Raw genomic sequence first — 20,280 nt, 5'->3', positions numbered from 1 at the left:
GACGCATCTTATTTTTTCTTAAATGGCAGCTTAGTTGGATTTAGTGCTCGTGCCTGTAACCCTACACCTTGGAGCCGATTCAGGGGGTTGCCATGATATTGAGGTAATGCTATGTTACCTAGTGAGTTCCAGGGACAAAAGTCCACAAACAAAACAAACGCACAAAAAGTTTCATATGTGGTGATTCATATGTATAATCATAGCCTTAGACTTAAACTGAGCTGGAGGCCATCCTGGGCTACAGATTGAGACTATTTTAAAAACTGAGGACGGGCAAGGAAGGAAGAACGGAGCAGCTGATGAGGAGATAGAAGTCATATGCCTCAACATCCCTTTACCTTACAGTGCAGTGTTTTCTGGAGTGACCGTCATAGCCTTCATCACTACCTTCTGTTAGGATGTCGTCACGCTCGAGAGTGACTGTTAGGACTCACTCCTTTCCTTCCGCAGCTGCCAGCAGCCATTAGTCTGTTCTGTGTCGTCGAATTGTTTATGGAATTACTTGTTTATTTAATTGTTTAGAAACAGGTTTATGGAGCCTGGGTTGGCCTCGAATTTGCTTTGTAGCCAAAGGTGGCTTTGAATTTTTGATTTTCCTGGCTCTGCTAGGGTTATATAGATTGGCATCATCATGTTTTGCTACCTGTGGAATAAATAGTTTTTGTGCAGAAGACTAAATTTCATCACTATAGGTTTCTTAGACAGATGTATAAATTTTACTTTTTTTTCTTTTAAATGTGTATGGATATTGTAGATGCTTTATATCTATGCACCACTATTATGCTTGGTACCATGGGTAGGCACCACTATTGTGAGCTACCATGTAGGTGCTGGGAACTGAAACTGGGACCTCTGGAGGAGCAGCCAGTGTCCTTAACTGCTGAGCCATTGTTCCAGTCCCAGATGTATACTTTTTTTTTTTTTAATTTGTGTCTATGCCATGTCATATATTGGGTTATGTCATTTATTTTATTTTATTTGTGTGCGTGTGTGCGTGCGTGGGGCGGGGGAGGATGCAGGCACATGCATGCCACGGTGCTGCTTATGGGAGGCCAAGGGAGACTTTGAGAAGTTGGTGCTCTCCTTCCACTGTGAGTTCTGGAGGTGGAGTGCAGCAGACTGTCAAAGCTGAGCCGTGCATACCTTTACCTACTGAGTTTTGTTGCTGGCCCTTGTCTTATTTATTTCAAGCATAATGATTATTTTACCATTTTCTTTCAGATAAGATGAAAGATGCCATCATAGCTAAGCTGGCAAATCAGGCTGCGGATTACTTTGGCGATGCTTTCAAACAGTGTCAGTACAAAGATACTCTCCCCAAGGTCAGTCAGTGCCTTCATAGACGGTTGGTGGGTTTGCATGTGGGGATATTTTTATGTATGATAAACAAGTTGAAAAGTATGTTTTAACAAATAAATGTGGTGTTTTAATGGACACATTTGAAAAATAGCTTTTAGAATGTTTTTTAAAATGCATGAGCTGTTCTCTTGGGGGATGCCTTTCTATTTGCTCTTTACTGAACTTCTTTTCCTGAGCTGAAACTCTTTCTGGAAAACTTTGCCCATCTGCCTCCATCTTGTTATCGTTCTGGTTGTTGACGCTTTGGGAGAAGCATGGACATGGAGCATGGTGGCGACTCACAGTTTTAATTATCCCGTTTCCTTAAGGATGAGCCTTAAAGCACAAAAACAGACATAAAGAAAGGAACAGAGAACTTAAATTCATCTGATTCCTTGATTAGAATTAACTTTTACCAACAGGGATAGCAGATTTGGTTGCTAATGGACAGTGAAGGAAAGGCAGCCATCCTGCCCGCAGTCTGCGGGAAGCATTGCATTGCTGTAGGCTTTCCTGATGGGTAATGGAAAGGACTGTTCCAAGACGGTTTGGAGGTGACAAAGTGTGTACTTGGATGTGGGCACAAAGATGTTTTAACTGCTCTTCCTCACAGTTGGGCAAGAAATTGGTTATCTTTGGTAGTTGGTGGTGTTTGTAGGAGAATCTGTGAGTTTATATTATTCAGGAATCTTTATAAATTATGAAACCACAGAAAACATAGGGTATAGTTAAAAATAGACCTGAGGTGCCCAATAGTACATGAGCAGTGGAGAGCTAATGTCAAGATGTAGGGATCTATGGCACACTAGGCTTGAGATTGTTGCTGGGCACTTCCCAGCACCTAAGTTACATGGGTTCTCACCCACAGCACCACCTTCATGCACCCAGTTTAGAAGTCTGCCCAGGATCTTAGTGGGGTACTGCCATTACTCAGATCCTCTCTCCATGGATAGCTGCACAGTGCAGTCACATCCCGTTGCATCAATAATTCAGTCCTATTCCAGTCTGGCCACACCCGCTCTGCAGCACGCCTGCATTTCCTGAAACGTCTTTACAGAGTTGCTCCAGCCTTCCTGGAGTGCTGGCAGTTTTAGACTCCTATGTCTTTGAATTTCTCCTTTCACTGAGTCTTCTGAGGTATTTTCATATCCAATTCTAACTGGATGTCCATAAGCAGCAAGTCAGTTCTGGTTCTAACTGGAAGTCTGCAAGCATTGGCTTAGAGTGCTGGGGTTTTCTTTAGCAGACCGAAAACACATGGCAGTAATTTGGTTCTTAATAGAACACTTATCTAGTCTATGCATTGGTCTTTAAAAATAACGTACTTAATAAAAACAGTGAAATTGCAGGATAGGACTCAACATTTTTGAAGAGCCCCTAGCAATACCATGGCTTTCTTGATTTGCGTTTGGATTTAAGTATATTAGACTGTAGTGATTTCAAAAATAAATTAGGGCAAAGTTACACTGTATTGTCACAGTAATTAATGAATTTGTATGTCTGGGGTGTATTTTTGAGTATATAATACTGAAATGTTATATGATACTAAATCATTTTTTATTGGCTACCATAATTTTGAGTTTAAGTGAGAACTTACCTTATGTCTTTTGTCTTTTAAACATGCTGAAACAGTCAGCTCTAGAGCAGTTTCATTAGTGTATGTGAGTAACGGGTGTAGGTGCAAGGCTGGGGAAGGGGCTAAGAAAGCAGCTAAAGCGGGCTTGGTATTCATTCCCTATGAACCTCCCAACTCTTTCTAATGCATGCCTTTCTTCCTGTAAACAAAATGCTGATTTTCTGACTCCATAGAATGAGCTTTAAAAAACCTGAATTGGCTTCATTTAACAGTTTAAAACAAAGACAAACCCTAATTTTAACTGATAGAAAATTGAATTCACAGATGGCAATTCCTGCAAAACCAGGAGGTCTCTACTCACACCTACTGACTAACCTGTCTAAACCATTACTGGATGATTGTAATTTCTGTCTCCTTCTCCTTTCTCTTCCTGCATCCTTGTTGTCTGTGATGGTTTGTGTGGTTGGACTTTCCCCTGGTCAGTATTTTTATTTCCAGGAGGTATTCCCCACCCTGGCTGCAAAGCAGTGCATCATGCAGGCCAATGCTGAGTACCACCAGTCCATCCTGGCCAAGCAGCAGAAGAAGTTCGGGGAAGAGATCGCAAGGTTGCAGGTGAGTCTTTTGGTGACATCCTCCCGTTTCTGCTGAGTGAGACCCAGGTTTGTCCGTAAACACATTTCCCATTTATTGTCTTTATCAGTAGAGGCAAGTGATGGTTTTTATCTTTATATTTTACCTGGAAACATGCTTTGTAAAATCTTACATGTTGTCTAAAATTTGCATTTAAATTTTTATTCCATTCTCTTAATTTGTTCATGCTTTTTTTAATGTAAAAGTGTTCTACATTAATTATTTGCTTAGCTTATGTGGTAGGCTGGTAAACTGGAGATTATAACCCCACAGTTTTAGAGGGATGTGGGATTCTGCACTCTACTCTTCTCACTGTGATTCTTTTCCTTCCACACTGTGTGTATGGGGCAGGTGCCTTTGCCCTTGTCTTTGTCCTTGTCCTTGCTGAGAGTGTATCTTTGTGTCTATGCCTAGACCCAGAAGTCCATGTCAGGTGTCTTCGTTTAAATATTACCAGAAGATGAGAAGGGAAGCATACAGCAAAGCCCTAAATAGCTAGCATGCAGGACTGATGGCTTTTTGTGTCCTTTGCAGGGTACCTGCTGGTAGGGTCATTAGCTGACTGTGTGTTTGCACTGAGTTTGGATTGGACAAGTGCCAGCTTGTGCCACAGCTGCCTTCACCCAAGTCACTTTCCTCCTTTCCTACGAGGGCTTCTGCCAAGCTCCTTGAGCTCTGTAGCTGTGTATCGGGCAGGCTCTAGCTGCCATCCCTAGATTCCCCAGTTCCCCAGCCCTGCGGTGCCTGACTGTCCAGCTGTGGAGTGCCCCCTCAAGTATGTTGATAATGTGGCAAATGAACACAGCTGAACTCTGTCCTGGTGTATCTGTCGCCATGTTAAAAATCCACTAAGCATTAAGTACCACCGTAGAGGCATGTGGCCATGGATGGCCAGTGGTCTGCTGGAGTATCAGAGTTCAGCTGCTAGGTCAGTTTCCTTGTGGGCAAGCACATGGCTCCAGAGATTGATCCACACACTGCACCAGACCCCAGGGCCATTCCCAGATGCTGACTCAGCGTCTACCTCCCAGTACACTTCTGCCTGCAGGGTTTGACATGTCATACACAGCTTAGTGGTTCTTTGGGATTACTTCTGAGGGTTGTGTCTCACCCTGTGGCAGCTTGACTTTAGGCTCTGGCTTGTTGTTCCTTGTTCTCAGGCCCTTAGGGTAGCTCAGCTCTCTAGTAGATTCCTACTCAAGGTGGCCACCAGCCATCACAAGTGTTGTCAGATGAAAAACTGGAACTCCACCCTCTACTACTGACCTGTTCCACTTGCAAGAGCCACTTTCTCACCAAATCCTGTGTCTGGATTTGAGGCACCTGACAAGTATGGGCTCCTCCTGAGGCAGGCTTGGCAGTCTCTTTCACCAGGTCCAGTCTCTCCCTGAGCTCCCAGGACAGGAGTGGCATACTGTCTGCCCTTTCTTGCTGTCCTTGAGTCCATTGGTCAGTTTCTGATGTTTCCTCTTTCTCTCTTTGGAAGAATCTGTTTGCTTTTGACTCTCTAACATACAGTAACTTTCTAACTGCCTCCCCCAGGAGCTTTGTGTGTGTGTGTTTTATTACTATGGTTGCATCCTTAAAATTTTAGTCCCTCCCTTCCTCTCTCCTTCTCTCCTCACCCCCCCTCCTTTTTTGAGGCAGTTTTTCTCTGTATAGCCCTGGCTGTCCTGGAAAACTCTTTTTAGATCAGGCTGGTCTTGAACTGAGAGATCTGCCTGCCTTTGCCTCCTGAGTGCTGGGATTAAAGGCATATAATACCACTGCCTGGCCTAATATAGTTTCTTTAACATGGACTTTTCATTATTTTGGGGCAGTACTTCCTTAGTAAATTTGGAAAGGTATAATACACATTTCTTGTTATTTATTTATTTTGAGACATAGTCTTTTATCTTTTTCTTTCTTTTCTTTTCTTTTCTTTTTTTTTTTTTTTGGTTTTTCGAGACAGGGTTTCTCTGTGTAGTCCTGGCTGTCCTGGAACTCACTCTGTAGACCAGGCTGGACTCGAACTCAGAAATCCGCCTGCTTCTGCCTCCCAAGTGCTGGGATTAAAGGCGTGTGCCACCACCACCTGGCGACATAATCTTCTTTTTAAAAAAAGATTTATTTTATGTGTGTCAATACACTGTTGCTCTCGTCAGACACCCCAGAAGAGGGCATCAGATCCCATTACAGATGGTTGTGAGCCACCATGTGGTTGCTATGAATTGAACTCAGGACCTCTGAAAGAGCAGTCAGTGCTCTTAACCGCTGAGCCATCTCTCCAGCCAGAGACTTAGTCTTATCTAACCCTGGTTTACTTCAAACTCGATATGTAGTTGAGGATGACTGTAAACTCCTGATCTGCCACTTTCTACCTCCCAAGTGCTAGGATTGAAGGTGTTTCTCCTCTTCCCTTCCTGCTTAAACACTACTTGACTCATGTTTTCTTACAGATGATGGTTCAGAGTCCTGCCTATGAGATACCTTTTTACTTACTTGTGTTTGAATATGGCTGATTTTCCTGGATGGCCTTTGGCTTTCTAACATGGTTGTGTATAGGTTTCTCTGGTCTTTAGACCTTGATGGTGTGGGAAGGAATCGTCCTCTATACCTGTGCTTCCCACTTGAGCTTGTGCCATGTTCTCTGGGTGTGTGCTCATCTGTCTTCTCATGCTCTAATCTTTCTCTTCATCTCTATCATCTGGTAACTCTACCCTTAGGACTGGGTGATCTGACCGTGGCTCAGTGCATGAGGCTCCTCAGTAGCCCGTCTTTTTCTTATGGTTTCCTGTTAAGTTAAGCAGTTGGTGTTGCTTTTGTCTTGGCTGTTACCTGTTTTACAGTGCTATCTATCCACGCTTTCTGATTTGATCCAAACAGTTCCCACTAAGGATGGTGTTCTGTATGTTCCACTTCTCCATGTTTTCAGGGTCCCTCAAATTAAGGTTCTGTTTGAGGAAATGTTCAGTGAATTTACAAATCAAATTTGGTTTGTATGTAGTTAAGCTTGTATTTTTCCTAGACTATAATGAGGATGCTTGTATGTCAGTCCTTCTTTCTCTATAGATTCATATTGATCTTAGATGTTTTAAAGTGTAGTGTATGTTTTGTATGTTGTTAGAGCAGTTCTGTTTCCTCTATTGCTTCTTCACATTAGGGGTTGTATGTTTATATTTGCTGTATACATTAGGGGTTGTGTGTTTATATTTGCTGCATACATTAGGGGTTGTGTGTTTATATTTGCTGCATACATTAGGGGTTGCATGTTTATATTTGCTGTATATATTAGGGGTTGTGTGTTTATATTTGCTGCATACATTAGGGGTTGTGTGTTTATATTTGCTGCATACATTAGGGGTTGTGTGTTTATATTTGCTGCATGCATTAGGGGTTGCATGTTTATATTTGCTGTATATATTTGTCTCAGGTACTACTTATGAGACATACAGTGTAGCAATTCTCTATGGAGCACCTGCAACCGAGTTCTTTTTTACACCTGTGATTACCTGCTTGTCCAGCTGCTTGCTATGTCTGCGATCCTGGCGATACTGGTGCTGTCACTTTCTGCCTTTAGGAATAGCACGTGTTTATATTAAGTATAGAACCAACTTAGGGAGTGAAGATTTTTATTATGTTTAAAGAACTGTGTATCTGTTTCTGTTGTATAAAGATAACAAAAAGAAAAGGAACACTGAGCTTGGGTGATGGCTCAGTGGATAGAGGCACTTGCTGCTGAGCCTAATGACCTGAATTTAAGTCCCAGAGTTCACGTGGTGGAGGAAGAGCACTGACTCCTAAAAGTTGTCCTCTGACCTCCAGGTGCACCTGTATGCATACGCACACAAAAATAAATAAAAAATGAAAACGCCACCAGGCAATGGTGGCTCATACCTTTAATCCTAGCACTCAGGAGGCAGAGGCAGATGGATCTCTGAGTTTGAGACCAGCCTGGTCTACAGAGTGAGTTTTAGGACAGCCAGGCATATAGAGGAACCCTGTTGTCTTAGTTGGGGTTTTATTTCTGCGAACAGACACCATGACCAAGGCAATTTTTTTTTTAAATATTTATTTTATTTATTTATGGTTGTACAGATGTCCACGAGCTATCATGTGTGTGGCTGCTGGGAATTGAATTCAGGGCCTCTGCCGGCCCCACTCGCTCTGGCTCGCTCTGGCTCGCTCTGGCTCGCGTAATTCACTGTAGCTGTCTTCAGACGCACCAGAAGAGGGCGTCAGATCTCATTACGGGTGTTTGTGAGCCACCATGTGGTTGCTGGGATCCGAACTCAGGACCTTCGGAAGAGCAGTCAGTGCTCTTACCTGCTGAGCCATCTCGCCAGCCCCTCAAGGCAACTCTTATAAGGATAACATTTAATTGGGGCTGGCTTACAGGTTCAGAAGTTCAGACCTTTATCATCAAGGTGGGAATATGGTGGTGTCCAGGCAGACATGGGGCTGGGGGAGCTGAGAGTTCTACATCTTCATCCAAAGGCAGACAGGAGAAGGCTGGCTTCCAGGAAGTTAGGAAGAAGGTCTCAAAGCCCACCTCCACAGTGACACACTTCCTCCAACAAGGTCACATTTACTCCAGGGCCACATCCCTTAATAGTGCCCCTCCCTAGGCCAAACATATTCAAACCACCGCACTGTCATGAAAAACTAGAAAAAAGGAAAGTAAAAGAAAAAGAGGGAGAAAGAAACCAACCATCATGCCAGTCAGTTTTCTTATCCTCCAGTTTTGGAGGCTTCATCCACGATGAATTTCTTGTGTTGCCTTTGGTCCTGCAGTGAGTCAGTACCTCATGGTGCAGTGTGCAAACCATTTCACCTATGTCCAGGATGCAAGAGAGGGCAAGTCAGAAGCTGAGCCTCTCCATCCCTTCATGGAGCACCTCCATGTCTGGATACCGTCTGTGAAGCTGCACTTCTTAAAGCTTGCCTTAGCCCCCCATGAACTGTGGACTGAGGAACAGCTTGTCTCAGTGATGAAAGTGTGGTACTTTGTCAAAAGCTTTGGCATTTTTACATTTCAATTTGAATAGAGAATTGTGCAAGGATCTAGCATTGAACTATTTTGTGTTGTGTGGTTTTGGTGTTTTAGGCTTGCTGTATCTCATGTGTCAAAGATCTATAAATTATACTGACTGTGCTCTTCAAGTCTTTTATCTTTTTTTTTTTTTTAAGGAATATTAAAAATCTTTGATATGGATTGAGTTACCAGCAACCTATAACCGCTTACACTAGAGTCTTATATGCACAACTAAGTAGCTTGTAATGGCAAGTGTTAAAACAAGTACTCATTTCATCTCTGACAGTTATTTTATGAGAGTTGTTGGTGTGGAGCGGGTGTATCCAGTTGCTGACTTCTGCTCATGTTAATGGTGTGGAGGGGCTGCATCTCTGATTGCTTACTTCTGTAGTTTCAAGACCTTTGTCTTAGGGCCCCATAAAGGTGTCAATACTTCTTAATTATTACTAATAGTTGTATAGCTTACGGAAATTATTTATGTAATTCATAATGTCAGGCTATGTTGATTGGCCCAGCTTTCTTTTACTGCCCTGGCAGCTCATTGGTGTGTTCTCAGGAGCGCTTGCTCTCTTCCTTGTAGTTTCAGATGTGCTGTCATGGAATTTCCAGGTTGTCCTGTCAAGCATAGCCCTGGGAATCCTGAGAGCTTAACACATCTATTTATCTATAAATAAACTCTCCCTGTAATGTTTACTTTCAGCATGCAGCAGAACTGATTAAGAATGTGGCCTCTCGCTATGATGAATATGTCAATGTGAAGGATTTTTCTGACAAAATCAACCGTGCCCTTACTGCAGCAAAGAAAGATAATGATTTTATTTATCATGACCGTGTTCCGGACCTTAAGGATCTGGATCCTATCGGCAAAGCCACACTTGTGAAACCCACCCCAGTCAATGTACCCATCAGCCAGAAGTTCACGGGTATGCTGTTTTCTACATGAACTTTATTATGTTTTCTCTAGGTCCTTCTGTCCTTCCCTTCCCTCTATTTTCCTTCCTTCCTTCCTTCCTTCCTTCCTTCCTTCCTTCCTTGTCTTTTGCCCCCATAGACCCTAGAAATTACTTATTTTCCTTTTTTTTTTTTTTTTTTTTTTTTTTTTTTATTTTTATTTTTGAGACAGGGTTTCTCTGTATAGCCCTGGCTGTCCTGGAACTAACTCACTCTGTAGACCAGGCTGGCCTCGAACTCAGAAATCCACCTATCTCTGCCTCCCAAGTGCTGGGATTAAAGACATGTACCACCACCGCCCGGCTTTTACTTTCCATGAAGAAAATGATGTTTTGGTGCAGCCTTTTCTTTTCATTTAGGCGGATCTGTGAGAGTCATGTAAAATCTCACATGCTTTTTCTAATACTTAGATTATAACATTCATTTATGTTGTTTAAAAAATTGTGGGAATAGACATGGTTGTGTGTACCTGAAATCCCAGCACCTGTGAGGCTGAGGCAGGGGTCTAAGTAGAGGCTAGCCTGCTCTACAGAGTGAGTTTGAGGCCTAGCTTGGCTATAGGATGAGGAAGACAGGCAAACAGACTGCCAGCTAACTGGACAAGCAAGTGTGGGAAAGTTAAGTGTGAAGTCTTTCGTGAGGTTTCCTGGGGGAAAGTGAGCAGTGAAGGAAGGATCTCTCATGGAGAAGCCAGGCGGCATGCTGAGGCAGGGTTTTGATAAGGTTAGGACTTGAGACGAGCCATACCTTGTTGATGGAACATTTATTATATTTAAGATAACGTTACTGAAAATAAATATATGGTTACTTATTTACTTGTTCATTTAAGATAGAGGTTTCATGTAGCCTAGCCTAGCCTAGCCTTCAACTCACTGAGTAACATAGGTTGGCTTTGAACTCCCAGTTCTTCTGCATTAGCCTCCTAAGGGTTGAAATTACAGATGTGAGCCCCCGTAGTTGGATCAAGAATTTTTAAACCAGTACCTTTCTAGGATAGTATTGACAATAAATCAATGTTCTTATAGCTTTCTTTTGATAGTGTGAATATATGTAGTATATGCAGTATTTTATAGCTTCTAGCCGACCTCCTGGATAAGTTCCTGGGAAAGAGTGGTTATTGAGCATATTTTTATTTAATAAACAGAAAGTGTTTACCATGTGATTGTTAAGCACCAAAAGATGAATATTTGTTTCTCACAGCAGCCCTGTGGCCAGGGAATGGTTATTGACGTCTGTGCCACTGCTGAGGGTGCTGAGGCCCAGAACGGGCTTTTCCCCGTTCTGAGGCACATAACTAGGAGATGATGGACTGTGACCACACAGTCTGTCTGTCTAGCTGGCAAGTGAGCAGCAGCACCACCAAGATCCCTCAGATGATGACTTAAAATCTGAAGGGAAGCAAAGGTTTAGAAGGAAGCCATCACTGCTCTTGCCCATCACTGTGGCGGTGTAGAATGCTCTTCCCTGTTGCTCTTCAGTCTGATCTTGGGCTTATTCAGGAAGTGAGGAGTCATGTCTGTAGCTTGAGTTGGTTCCATGTATTTACTTGGCTCTTCCCCTGTGTTTTAGATTTGTTTGAGAAGATGGTCCCCGTGTCTGTGCAGCAGTCCCTGGCTATGTTTAGTCAGAGGAAAGCTGACGTGGTTAACAGATCGATCGCTCAGATGAGAGAAGCTACTACTTTGGCAAATGGGTAGGTGGAGCCTGGCCTTCCGACTGACTTGCAGGGTCTCAAGTGTGTGTTTTGAAAAAATTGATGAACTTTTTTAGTTGTTAGTTTTTCCTTTTAGTTTTATGAGCTTGGAAATGAGTACCAAACAGAAACAGACACAGCCACAATCACAGCCACAGTCACACACAGAAACACACAGACACACACACACGCACAGACACACACACAGACACACAGACACACACACACAGACACACACACAGAAACACACAGACACACACACACAGACACACACACAGAAACACACAGACACACACACACAGAAACACACAGACACACACACACGCACAGACACACACACACACAGAAACACACAGACACACACACACGCACAGACACACACACACACACACACACACACAGAAACACACAGACACACACGCACAGACACACAGACACAGACACACACACGCACAGACACACACACACACACACACAGACACACACACACAGACACACAGACACAGACATACACACACAGACACACACACACGCACACAGACACACACAGACACACAGACACACACAGCCACACACAGACACACACAAACACACACAGACACACACACACGGACGGACACACGCACACACACACACAGACACACACAGACACACACACACAGACACACACACACAGACACACACAGACACACACAGAAACACACACGGACACACACAGAAACACAGCCACGGACACACACACAGAAACACAGACACGGACACACGCACACACACACACACACACACACACATACACATGCCTTTCTTGCGGTCATTTTATTTAAAAAAGCCTTAGGTAAATTAGAGTTGGAAGGAATAGAATTTCAGAAAACAAATAAGAATAGTTGACTCCTATTTTGTATTTCAAGAGATTGATTGAAACAAAATGGGTAGAGATGAGTCCTAGAAGATGCACAGTCCAGGCTGATAAGATGGCTCAGTGGGTAAAAGTACTTGCTGCCAAGCCTTCTGACTCATGTTCTGTTCCTGGGACCCACACTGGAAGGAGACTCCTACAAGTTGTCTCTGACACATGTATACTGTGGGAGGTGAGTGTCCACATGCATACTCAACAAAAATAAATACATGTAATAAAAAGACTCATGGAACTGGTACTGTCAGCCAATTTTTATATTAGATTAAGAAAACATTCTACAGGTTAAAAAAGTTAGGTATAATTTACACATAATGAAAGGTACCCATTTAAAATGTAGTTTATTCAATCTGGTGAGTACATCTATCCATGTATCTATCCATGTAACTACTACAAAGAGAATGTAACCTAAATCAGTCCTCACGCCTCCTTCCCTTCAGTCCTTCCATCCTTAGTTCCTGGCTACTCTCACGTGGTCTGTATGCTCTGCAGCTTGCCATAAATGTAACACTACTGTGTATATCGTGCCCATCCTTGTTTGTCACATTATGCACCATCTGTGCCACTAGCAGTACATGCTGCTCTCGCCGTGTGCAGCAGCCACTCTGTCCATCGCTGTCATGTAGTGCCTACAAGGTGCATCCTGGGAGCTTTGTTTTGGCTTGTGATGTGGTGGGGAAGGCTTGAGGGTAGGAGCAGCTGGCATGGTAAGGAGCATGAGGTAACTGCTTGTGTTGCGTGCTTAGGAAGTAGAGCTGGGCTATGACTTGTATAGCTTGTCCTCCAGTGAGCCACTTCCTTCACATGAGCCTCACCTGCAAGGTTCCACAACTCCAAAACCACCTCCAGCCGGGGCCAAGTGTTGAGGATAGGAACCCAGGGAGGACTCAGCGCGTCAGCCCATAATATCAGTATTTTATCATGTGACAGAATACTGTGGAGACTACTCAAGGGGATGTCTTAGTTTCTTTTTATGATACAGTACCTTGACAACAAAAACAATGTAAAGGGCTTATGTTTCTTTAGAGATCCAGAGGGACAAGGGTGGGTAAGGGTGAGGAGGGTACCTGGGGTTAATCCCAGCTTTTATGTGTTAGGTCATTTCTACACCGTGTTTTTCCTACCAATCTTAGTCATTTCTTGCCTTTCAAAAACTTAGGTTTTCCTGAGATCAGTGAGATAGTTCAGTGGGCACAGGCATTTGCCTTCTAGCCTGATCATTTGAGTTTGATCCCTATATGGGGAAGGCAAATACTGACTCCTGTATGGAGTCCTCATAAATAAAGTTTATAAATATGTCTCTCCTTCATAAATAAAGTTTTTCTTTTTAATCATCTTTTTAAAAAGATCTATTTAAAGTATTTTATTGTATTTGTTATAAGTATATTATAAATTGCTATAGTATTTTGCTTGCATGTATGTATGTGTACCATGCTTGTGTAGCGCCACTGGAGGATAGAAGAGGGTGTCAGATCCCCTGGAGCTGCCTTTATGAATAATTGTGAGCTGCCATGTGAATATTGGCAACTGAGCCCTGCTGGTTCCTCTACAGGTGCAACAAGTACTCTATACAGTAGTACCTTCCCTCCTACTCAGCATTGTCTTTAAAGAATTCTTCATGGATTTTGGATGCAAATCCTTTGTCAGATATGTGCGATTGCATTTTTCTTTTCCAGTTTTGACTTTTCATATTTTCAGTTAAAGATTATGTGAATTTTGCCTCTTTTTGTTTATGAAACATTTGTATTAGGTACTCCGTCCCATCCTCCCTCCCTCCATCCATCCATTTCAATACAGAGCCTCATGTATCCCAGTCTGGCCTCAGACTTCATATGTAGTTGAGGATAATCTTGAAGCCCTGACCCTCTTGCTCTGTTTCTGGAAGGCTGGGGTGACAGGTGTGTTTATGCTGTCCTAGGATCCAGGTCCAGGTTTCTAGTTGCTAGGCAAGCACTTACCAACTGAGTTCAATCTCTAGCCCCTTGTTACTTTTCTTTTTGTTATCACAGAAGGTTTATGATGGCTCCTGGTTTTAGGAGCTGTGAGGGCAGTGTGGCAGGCATGGCTCCACCTGTGGAACAGTGGCTGGTGGCATCATTTGTTCATATCTTGGCAGAAGTGGAACTGGGCTCTTAATTCTTCCAAACTTGCCACCCTTGACCTGTTTAATCTTAACCTGTTGGCCATGGTTACACAACCTGTCCAAACAGTGCCACTCCCTAGGAGCCAACTGTTAAAATATACGTACCTGTGGAGGCATTTTACATTCTTGTCGTGACATAGGATTTCACCCTGTAGCTGATGTGTGCCACTATGTCAGACATAATAAGATGCACTACCTTCTATATGGTCAAATACAGTCTGAGTTTAGACAAAACCATGTTCTAAGCAGTCCATCTTACTATATCCTTTTACTTGCTTTTTTGGCGTCTTGAATGGTAAATAGGGGTAGATTCCTCTGCCTCTTCATGTCAGTGCAAAGCGACTGAAAAGTTTTATGGTGTTATTGTACCATTGTACCCAGAACATGGGGGAGTCTGTAGTTGATACCTTGATCTCCTGTGTTCTTTGATTTTTTGTTAGATATAAAATTATAACAGCTATACATAACTGCTGATTTATTTGTGATAGCATAAAAGACAAATATAAAAGAGCACATCTTAATAGATGTAATTTCTGGTGGTAGGGATATGGGTCAGTGGTAGAATGTTTGCTTCACATGCTAAAGGCCCCGGGTTCAAACTCTAGCAACACAGAACAAAGACTTTCTGATTTTAGAGAGAATTTAAGTTTCAGCTGTAATCTAAGACTGTGGTAGAGTATTTTACCTTCCATATTCCCCCTCTCCCTCAATTTTGTTTTAAATTTTGAGACAGAGTTTCTCTGTGTAACCCTGGCTTTCCTGGAAATTACTATGTAGACTAGACTGGCTTGGAACTCACAGAGATCCTTCTACTTCCCTCTCCTCAGTTCTGGGATGCTCAGGGCATGCACCACCACTATGCCTGCCATTTTTCTTGCTTTTTGTCTTTAATTCTGAACTCTGAACTTAAATGTCTCCGTTTTTAAATTTTTAAAATACTTCTTTGAAAATTTATATATGTGTACAATGAGTCTTGTCTTTATCTGTCCTCTGCTTTCTTTCTCCAGCTCTACCACCCAACCAGCACATCTCTTCCTCCCATGTCTGTTCTTTAATTATTTTGTTTTAATTGTATTAATTATTGATCTCTCCCACTTATTTTTAATAGAAGTCATTGCTAACTCCATTATTGATTTTGGTAGATATAAGTGACTGCCATTTATTATTATTTTTTTGTTGTTGTTGTTATTATATTATTATTATTTTGGTTTTTTGAAACAGGGTTTCTTTGTTTTAGCTCTGGCTGTCTTAGATCAGTTTGGCCTTGAATTCAGAGATCACCTGCCTCCCAAGTGCTGGGACTAAAGGTGTGCGCCACCACTGCCCAGCTAAGTAACTGGTATTTCAAAGGCAGTGTAACTTGTACATGACACAACTTGTTTCCTCCTTTGCAGAGTCTTGGCTTCCCTTAACCTTCCAGCCGCAATTGAAGATGTGTCTGGAGACTCTGTACCTCAGTCTATACTTACCAAGTCTACATCTGTAGTCGAACAGGGAGGCATCCAGACTGTCGACCAGCTCATAAAAGAGCTACCTGAGCTGCTACAAAGAAACAGAGAGATATTAGAGGAGGTATGTTTGAAAGACTGGTGTCCAGTAGGATTAGGACTCAGGGGTTTCTGGGCCGGTAGTGCTCAGTGCCTGATGGAGATCACTGTGCCTTATTTACCTTTTAGCTTTAGGAAGGATTCCACTGAGTGACAATGAGCCATTGTTGGGGGAAAATAAATGCATATTAGCTAAATTAGTCATCTGGTCATTGACTGTAACAGCCAATGCTACTAGTGGGGATTAAACAAACTGTTCAGGCATAACGCTTCATAATTAGTCATTCTTTTGTGTATACACATTAGGTTCTGTTTTAGATATCGGATTTTTGTTTTTGTTCATGTTTTTGATTCTGCTATCCAAGCTGTCCTGTAGCCACGGATGACTTTGAACGCAGGGTTTTATGTATGCTAGGCAAGATTTTTACCATCTGTGCTGCAGCCCCAGACCTGGACTTCAGGTTTCTTAGGAAACATGGAATCATACTTCTCCTGAGTTAAGATCTTAGGGGCCATGATACATTTCTTAAACTAAGAAGTGAGAATATTGTAGTATCAGGTTTTACACATGCGCTCATGCATACATATGTGCACCCTGTCCTTCTATCTCATGGCCCATACATACTGTTATGTTCTGCTTAATGTTGAATGAGGTTTGACCGTGAACTCATGTTCCCTGTATCCTATGCAATCTTTGAGCTCTGGGTTTAAAGTGAATTCTTCTAGGTAGAATTTGTGCTTTTTTTTTTTTTTTTTTTAAGCTATTGGAAAGGCATTACAAACCTGGCAACTCTTACACTCAGTGTTTTCTTTTTGTGGTTAGTTTTCTTCTTCCTTGTTTGAAATAATCTCATGTGTATCACACGCTCATATCAGCGTGGTGAGGAGCATGGCAGCTCTCACAGTGCTGGAGAGTGGCTGAGAGTGTGTCCTGATCCATAGAGAGCCGACTGAGGTCTGCTGTGGGCTCTTCACACCGCAGACCCCTGGGACGCACTCTGCCCAGTGAGGCCACACTGCTGAATCCTTCTCAAATAGTGCCACCCTTTGATGACTAAGCATGCAGATATGTAAGCCTTCAGGGCCATCCTTGTTCAAACTCCCCAGCCCCTCTCTCATCAATAGAATCCAGTACCTTGTGCCTGTCAGGCAAGCTCTCCACTATTACTCAGCTACCTCCCCAGATCAAATTTCTGTCATGTTGTAACTCAGATTTCTGCAACAAGAAACTTTTTGCACTAAGCTGATATGGTGACTTACAACTATAATGTCAGCACTTGGAAGGCAGGAAAGTCACAAATCTGAGGCCAGTGTGGGTTATATATTGAGACCATTTCCAACAAAACAAAATCTATATAGCAGTCAGTGGTATTGAAAAATTTCCACCTCATTAGTTATCTTCTTTATTTGATATGATCATTAAAATAGTAACATGCCTGGTGGCTTATACCTATAATTCCAACAGTCAGGGAAATGGAGGCAGAAGGATTGCAGTAGGTTTGAGGCCAGCCTGCTCTACATAGCAAGTTCTGGGCTAGCCAGGTCCATATAGCAAGACACTCATAAAACCAAACCATATGTACAACCCTCCTGGACCTCATAAACAACAACAAAAATGTTTGAGGTTTCCTTTTTTTTAATGCTAACAATGCTGTCTAAATGACTTTTGCTTCCTTAGTCGCTAAGATTGTTGGATGAAGAAGAAGCAACTGATAATGACTTAAGAGCAAAATTCAAGGACCGCTGGCAAAGGACTCCATCCAACGACCTGTACAAGCCTTTACGAGCAGGTAACATGGCACAAATGACTTGCATGCAAGGAAGTTCCCACTTATTCACATATTTTTAAAATCAGACTCAGTTGTAAACTCATTTTTTACTTAGCTGTGTATGAATAATGAAAACCCAGGCATTTCTCCTTGACAAAGATAAAACAGGAATGAGGCTCATCTAGGTTCACTGTGACGGGTGGAGTTAGGCTGATCCTATAAGTCTCAAGCGCTTATTTCCAAGCTCCATGTGTATTTTAAGGACACGTGTGAAGTGATATGTATGACCTGGTAATTCCTTTTTGACTTAGTAGTGAATCCTTGGTGATTAAAAAAAATGAACCTTAACAGCTGCTTTGAAATAAATTATGCTTTTTAAGAATTTGATTATTAAGATTTGTGCTTACAATAAATAGAGATTTAGCTAGAGATTTTATTTCTGTTAGATACATCTGAAAATGGTTCTAGGTTCTATTTTTCTTTGAAGTAAGAGCATCCCTGAGCGAGGCAAACTTTTTCAGTGAGTTGTACCCTGTTTTAGCATGAATGATTTCTCTCTATATTTATGAGTTCTAGAAAGAAACTAGACGAATGTCAGGTTTTTTTTCCCTGGGCAGATGTTAACCAAGTGACTACAAATGACTGTACCGTAGCTTCATAAGTAGTTTTGTTTTTTCCTAAATCACAGCTGCATGGATGGGTAGAAGTTGAGGTCTCTTGCCTGGTGAATTAGGGCCTGTGGAAGGGGAAGGATGATCAGGCTGAGGACCAGAGCTTTAAAAATCTAGTCAGCCCCATCTGAGTTCTGGAAACTCTTTTCTCCAGAGGGAGCCAAATTCAGAGCCGTGTTAGATAAAGCCGTGCAAGCGGATGGACAAGTGAAGGAGCGTTACCAGTCCCACCGAGATACCATCGCACTTCTGTGTAAGCCGGAGCCAGAGCTGAATGCTGCCATCCCCTCTGCTAACCCAGCAAAGACCATGCAGGGCAGCGAGGTGAGAAGGGAGAACTTGATATGGGCGGTCCTATGTGTATGGGACTCTTCAAGTTGCTATGTAGGGACCTGCCAGGGTCTTACTGTCAACTCAAACAAAGCCGAAGGGGGCTTGAGGTGTAGCTTCATGGAAGACCACTTGCTTAGCTTATACCAGGCTTTGGGTTTGATTATAAGTACCACACATTCTGGTACACTCACACACAGACACATAAACACATATAGAAGTAAATTAGGGTTGTTATATCAAAACTAGTATTCTATACATTGAGTGACAGTGGAGTTACTGATTAATGTCCTGTTGGAATTTTCATTTGTTTCTTTTGTGAGCTGGTCGTTCATATGCTAATAGTGTTTAACTCAGATTTTGTCAAAGAGAGAGTCTTGGAAAGGACAGAAACTTCCCTTGGGGTGAAGAAGATGGGGAGCCTTCCACCTATAATTTCTTTGTTCTTTATGATTTTCTTCTGGCTCCCATCATATTCCACGTGGGGCTGGTTTGAATGGCAAATAGACGAAGTATGCGTATTAGTAAATGGACAACGTCAGCATGATATTTCTAATGATGGCAGGAGCCTCTGGTTGGAGAAGTCTTCCAGAGTGTGCTCGTGGCTACTGTAAGTTAGGTTGGGTTACACTAGGATAGAGGCTCCCCGCTGCCTAGGAGGTAAGTCCAGGCAAGTAAGAAACACACAGTGTATTGAAAAGGTATATTTCCAACCATAAGAGACTTCTTCCTTCCTTTCTTTCTTTCCTTTTCTCTCTCTCTCTTTTTCTCCTTCCCTCTCTGCCTCCCTCCCTCCCTCCTTCTCTCCCTCCCCTCCCTCTGTCCTTCCCTCCCTTCCTTTCTTCCTTCCTTCCTTTCTTTCTTTTTTCAAGACAGGGTTTCTCTGTGTAGCCCTGGCTGTCCTGGAACTCACTCTGTAGACCAGGCTGGCTTTGAACTCAGAAATCCACCTGCCTCTGTCTCCCAAGTGCTGGGATTAAAGGCATGCACCACTACTGCCTGGCCCATAATAGATTTCTAAAGTTGTTAATACTGTTTTTTATTTCTCTTTGTATAGGATAATTTTTCTAGCAAGACTTACTACAGGAGATACTGTGTTAAGTACTTCATAAAATTAGCAAATGAATATAGTCTTTATTTATCTCAACTTGTTGTCCACTGTGGAACTATAGTCATGTACAAAGATGACAATGATTGGTTACAAGTTTATAAACTCAGCAGGAAAAGCATAAGGGGTTGCTGTCGGGATTTAGACAGTAGCGTGGGGCACCAGTTAGGGAGTCTTCTTGGGAAATTGGACACCATGAGGACTGAGGTAGAATATGAACACAGGTACGGTTCCCCATGGCCAAGTTAGTGTGAGTGCACTGATAGAGGGTGTGGGGAGCAGAGCAGTTCCTGGGCAGCACTCAACAGTGGGAGAGCTGCAGAGCAGCGTCTACAGGATGGGTGGACTAGGAGTGCCAGCTGCATTTCTGGATGTGGTCAGAACATGAGGATGTGAAGAGCAAGGAGTCTAAACAAAAGGGTAGCCTCAGGGAACAGCAACAGGATCCCTAACCCCTGCCTTGCAGGACTGAGGATTAAACCAGGGCCTGCTGCATAATATTCGGGCATTCTACTACTGAGCCGTGTCCCCAGCTTACCTCCAAACCCCCTATTCTGAGACAAGGCCTTTCTACACACCAAAGCAAGCCTTTAC

The 20,280-nt window shown here is 42.7% G+C and overlaps 1 protein-coding gene across 2 annotated transcripts in view; it reads left to right on the top strand.

Annotated features, from left to right (window-relative positions):
- Positions 1 to 20,280, top strand: part of Pdcd6ip (programmed cell death 6 interacting protein) — a 52,257-nt gene that overhangs the window by 17,535 nt on the left and 14,442 nt on the right. Inside the window, exons 6-12 of one of the 2 annotated variants that reach the window (XM_031343093.1) lie at positions 1,222 to 1,322; positions 3,413 to 3,529; positions 9,262 to 9,484; positions 11,082 to 11,205; positions 15,656 to 15,833; positions 17,487 to 17,598; positions 18,403 to 18,572. In XM_031343093.1, the coding sequence (XP_031198953.1) occupies positions 1,222 to 1,322; positions 3,413 to 3,529; positions 9,262 to 9,484; positions 11,082 to 11,205; positions 15,656 to 15,833; positions 17,487 to 17,598; positions 18,403 to 18,572 (1,025 nt within the window). Of the gene's footprint in view, positions 1 to 1,221; positions 1,323 to 3,397; positions 3,530 to 9,261; positions 9,485 to 11,081; positions 11,206 to 15,655; positions 15,834 to 17,486; positions 17,599 to 18,402; positions 18,573 to 20,280 lie in introns of both variants that reach the window. The other variant, XM_031343092.1, reaches the window with a different exon arrangement.

Source organism: Mastomys coucha, unplaced genomic scaffold, assembly GCF_008632895.1.
Source record: "Mastomys coucha isolate ucsf_1 unplaced genomic scaffold, UCSF_Mcou_1 pScaffold23, whole genome shotgun sequence".
In the NCBI taxonomy this organism is placed as follows: Eukaryota; Metazoa; Chordata; class Mammalia; order Rodentia; family Muridae; genus Mastomys; species Mastomys coucha.
Note: the sequence above shows the minus strand (reverse complement) of the source record. Positions and strands in the feature narration are given on the sequence as shown.